The 2,645-nt window shown below is 46.9% G+C and overlaps 1 protein-coding gene across 2 annotated transcripts; it reads right to left on the bottom strand.

The window, feature by feature from the left end:
- Positions 1-44: 44 nt before the first annotated feature.
- On the bottom strand, positions 45-2,389 carry LOC116008861 (leucine-rich repeat extensin-like protein 2). 2 transcript variants are annotated; one of them, XM_031248716.1, is made up of 2 exons: positions 2,225-2,389; positions 45-2,011 (listed from the first exon to the last, which is right to left on the bottom strand). In XM_031248716.1, the coding sequence occupies exon 2, from the start codon at positions 1,908-1,910 to the stop codon at positions 165-167; it is 1,746 nt and encodes a 581-aa protein (XP_031104576.1). In that variant the 5' UTR covers positions 1,911-2,011; positions 2,225-2,389; the 3' UTR covers positions 45-164. The 2 variants fall into 2 exon arrangements, with proteins under 2 accessions (XP_031104576.1, XP_031104575.1); XM_031248715.1 differs by having other exon boundaries at positions 45-2,016; positions 2,225-2,388.
- Positions 2,390-2,645: the final 256 nt, after the last annotated feature.

Genomic DNA, 2,645 nt, shown 5'->3' with positions numbered 1-2,645 from the left:
AAAAAAAAAAAAAAAAAAAAAAAAAAAAAAAAAAAAAAAAAAAAAAAAAAAAAAAAAGCCAAATTAAAACAAGAACGAACAAACAAATTTAGTGTAGTCATAGTTCCTTGTCCACTTGTTGAAAGTCAAGTGAGATTTTGTTTCCCTCTGTAGCCAAATCTGGATCAATAGTAGGGAATAACGGGAGGTGGGGGAGATGCATACGGAACGCCTTTGACGGGAGGAAGAGGAATGTGTTGATGCAATGGCGGTGGCGGTGGAACAGATTGTGAGTCGTTGCAACTTGGAGGCGGCGGTGAAAGCGGAAGAGGATGTGATGGGTGAATTAGAGGTGATTTTGAAGGCGGAGGTGGCGGAGATGTGTAAGTGTGATAAGTGGGTGGAGGTGGAGAAGTGTAAGTGTAATGGGTGGCGGGTGGAGGTGGAGGGGATTTCACATACTCATTTGAGTGCGGCGGCGGCGGTGGTGAAGTGTAACTACTGTGATAACTTGATGGAGGTGGAGTTATGGAGCTATGTTCAGGTGGGGGAAATTTAACATAGTCATTTGGAGGCGGCGGTGGTGCTTGGTGAGTGTTTTGGGTGGGTGGTGGTGGTGGAAAGTGAACTTTTTGGGTGGGTGGTGGCGGAGACGACAGCAGAGGTGGAGAAGGGTGTGATCTAGTGTGTGATGAAGATGAAGATTTGGAAGGCGGTGGAGGGTGTGCCGGTGAGGATTTTGAAGGAGGACTCGGCCTCGCTCTTCTCTTTGACTTGGTTTTACTTTTTGGTGAGGAAGCGAAGTTGTTGCTTCCGCCACACTTGGAGGATTTACGGCAATCAAAAGGTTTAGCATCACCCGACGAGCATTCCCTTGCAGATCTTTGACCCTTCTTCCCCGGAATACAATTCTCCCGACCATCTCTGCCCACACACGCCGGAGCCTCTCCAGTGAAGTAGTTGAAGGAATAGGTGAAGTTTTGCAGCCGAGGAAGTTGGCACACGCTGGCTGGAATCACGCCGGTGAGGCGGTTGTGAGCAACATTCAGTTGCTCCAAACTCCTCATGCTCCCAACGGAAGACGGTAGCGGCCCCTGAATCTTGTTGAACCCCACATCAAACACCGTCAACTTCTTCAGCATTCCGATCTGAGGAGGCAAGCATCCTGTGAGATTGTCATTCAACAGAATGAGTTGGTTCAATGTTTTCCCCATTTTGGCAATACTGGCCGGAATACACCCCCCTAGATCGTTATTGGCGAAAACCAGGACGGAAACCGGGGAGTTGCCCAGATTCTCAGGGATTCCGAAACGGAATCGGTTGTCGTTGAGGAATAAAGCGTCCAGGTCCTTGTCGAAGAGCTTGGAGGGCACGGGGCCCTCAAACTCATTGAAACGGAGGTCTAAAAACTTGAGAGAAGGCATTGAAAGCACGGCCCTAGGGAATCCGCCTGCAAAGCGATTGTTACTGAGATCCAGCTCCCGAAGGAGAGTCATGTTTTTGAAGCTCCGGGGGACCACACCGCAAAAGCGATTGGAGTTGAGGTGGAAGAGGGCGAGATGAGAGAGAAGGCCGAGTTGAGGGACGAGATGCCCCGCAATGTCTGCATGGTTGAGGTCGATACCCGCCACCACTTTCACAGAAGCCTTGGAAGTGGGCAAAGGGGCGCAGTATACTCCGGTATAAGAGCACACGTCCGGTCCGACCCAATTAAGCGTGAAGTTTAAGGGGTCGGAGAGCATGACTGCCTTCCATGATTGGAGCGCAATGTAGGCGTCCCGGAGACTCTGGTTCTCGAAGTTGAGTCTCTTGGCCGCATTTACAATGTCGTCATCAGCATCGTCGCTGGCACAGATCTGGAGGCCCAGGAACAACGTCACGTACACGAATACGAAGAAGAGGCGAGGAGAGCGGCGCTGCCGCATCTTCATTCTTCAAGATGATGATGATGATGATGAGAAAACCAAACCAAACCAAACCTAGCTTAGCTTGCTAATTTCTTTCACTGCGGGCATGCACTACTTCAATTCTGCTGCCCTGCCAGATTCAACCAATCAATCACTGACTTGGTTTTTTTTTTTTTTTTTTTTTTTAAAGTAAATAAAAACACAGGTGCAGTAAATATTTTAATATATCTATATTGTATATTGGTTAAAACTTGGGAAAATAAACCGATTGTCTGCTAGCTTAGAAACTAAAGATTTAAAAAAAAAAAAAAAAACACTTTAATTTTCTTTTAGCTTACCGAGTTAGCTATTGAAGTAGTTGGAAGAGGAGTTAATGCAGCCTCCCTGCAGAAGATGCTCTTGACTTGAAAGAAGGCCAAATGAAAAAGGGATAAATAGAGAATCCAAGAGCTATACAGACAGACGTGCAAGGCTCAAAGTGAATTGACTTTGGGCTCAATTTCTAAAGGATACAAACATTGGGGGGTGGGTTGCACAATGCACACCAATTATGCATGGCCCCGGCCCCGGCCCCACTATAGTACAAGATTGAGTGAACTTTTAAAATATACAGTAAAAATCAGACCAAAGCATCATGATGCTCGATCATCACAACGCGGTATTAGTTGATCACACACACACAGGACACAGCCAGCTATGCCTACAAATTTTGAATACGTAAAAACAACACAGGGAGGGGGGCAAGGACTGAGAAGTTTG

This window comes from Ipomoea triloba, chromosome 2 (genome assembly GCF_003576645.1).
Source record: "Ipomoea triloba cultivar NCNSP0323 chromosome 2, ASM357664v1".
NCBI lineage: Eukaryota > Viridiplantae > Streptophyta > Magnoliopsida > Solanales > Convolvulaceae > Ipomoea > Ipomoea triloba.
Note: the sequence above shows the minus strand (reverse complement) of the source record. Positions and strands in the feature narration are given on the sequence as shown.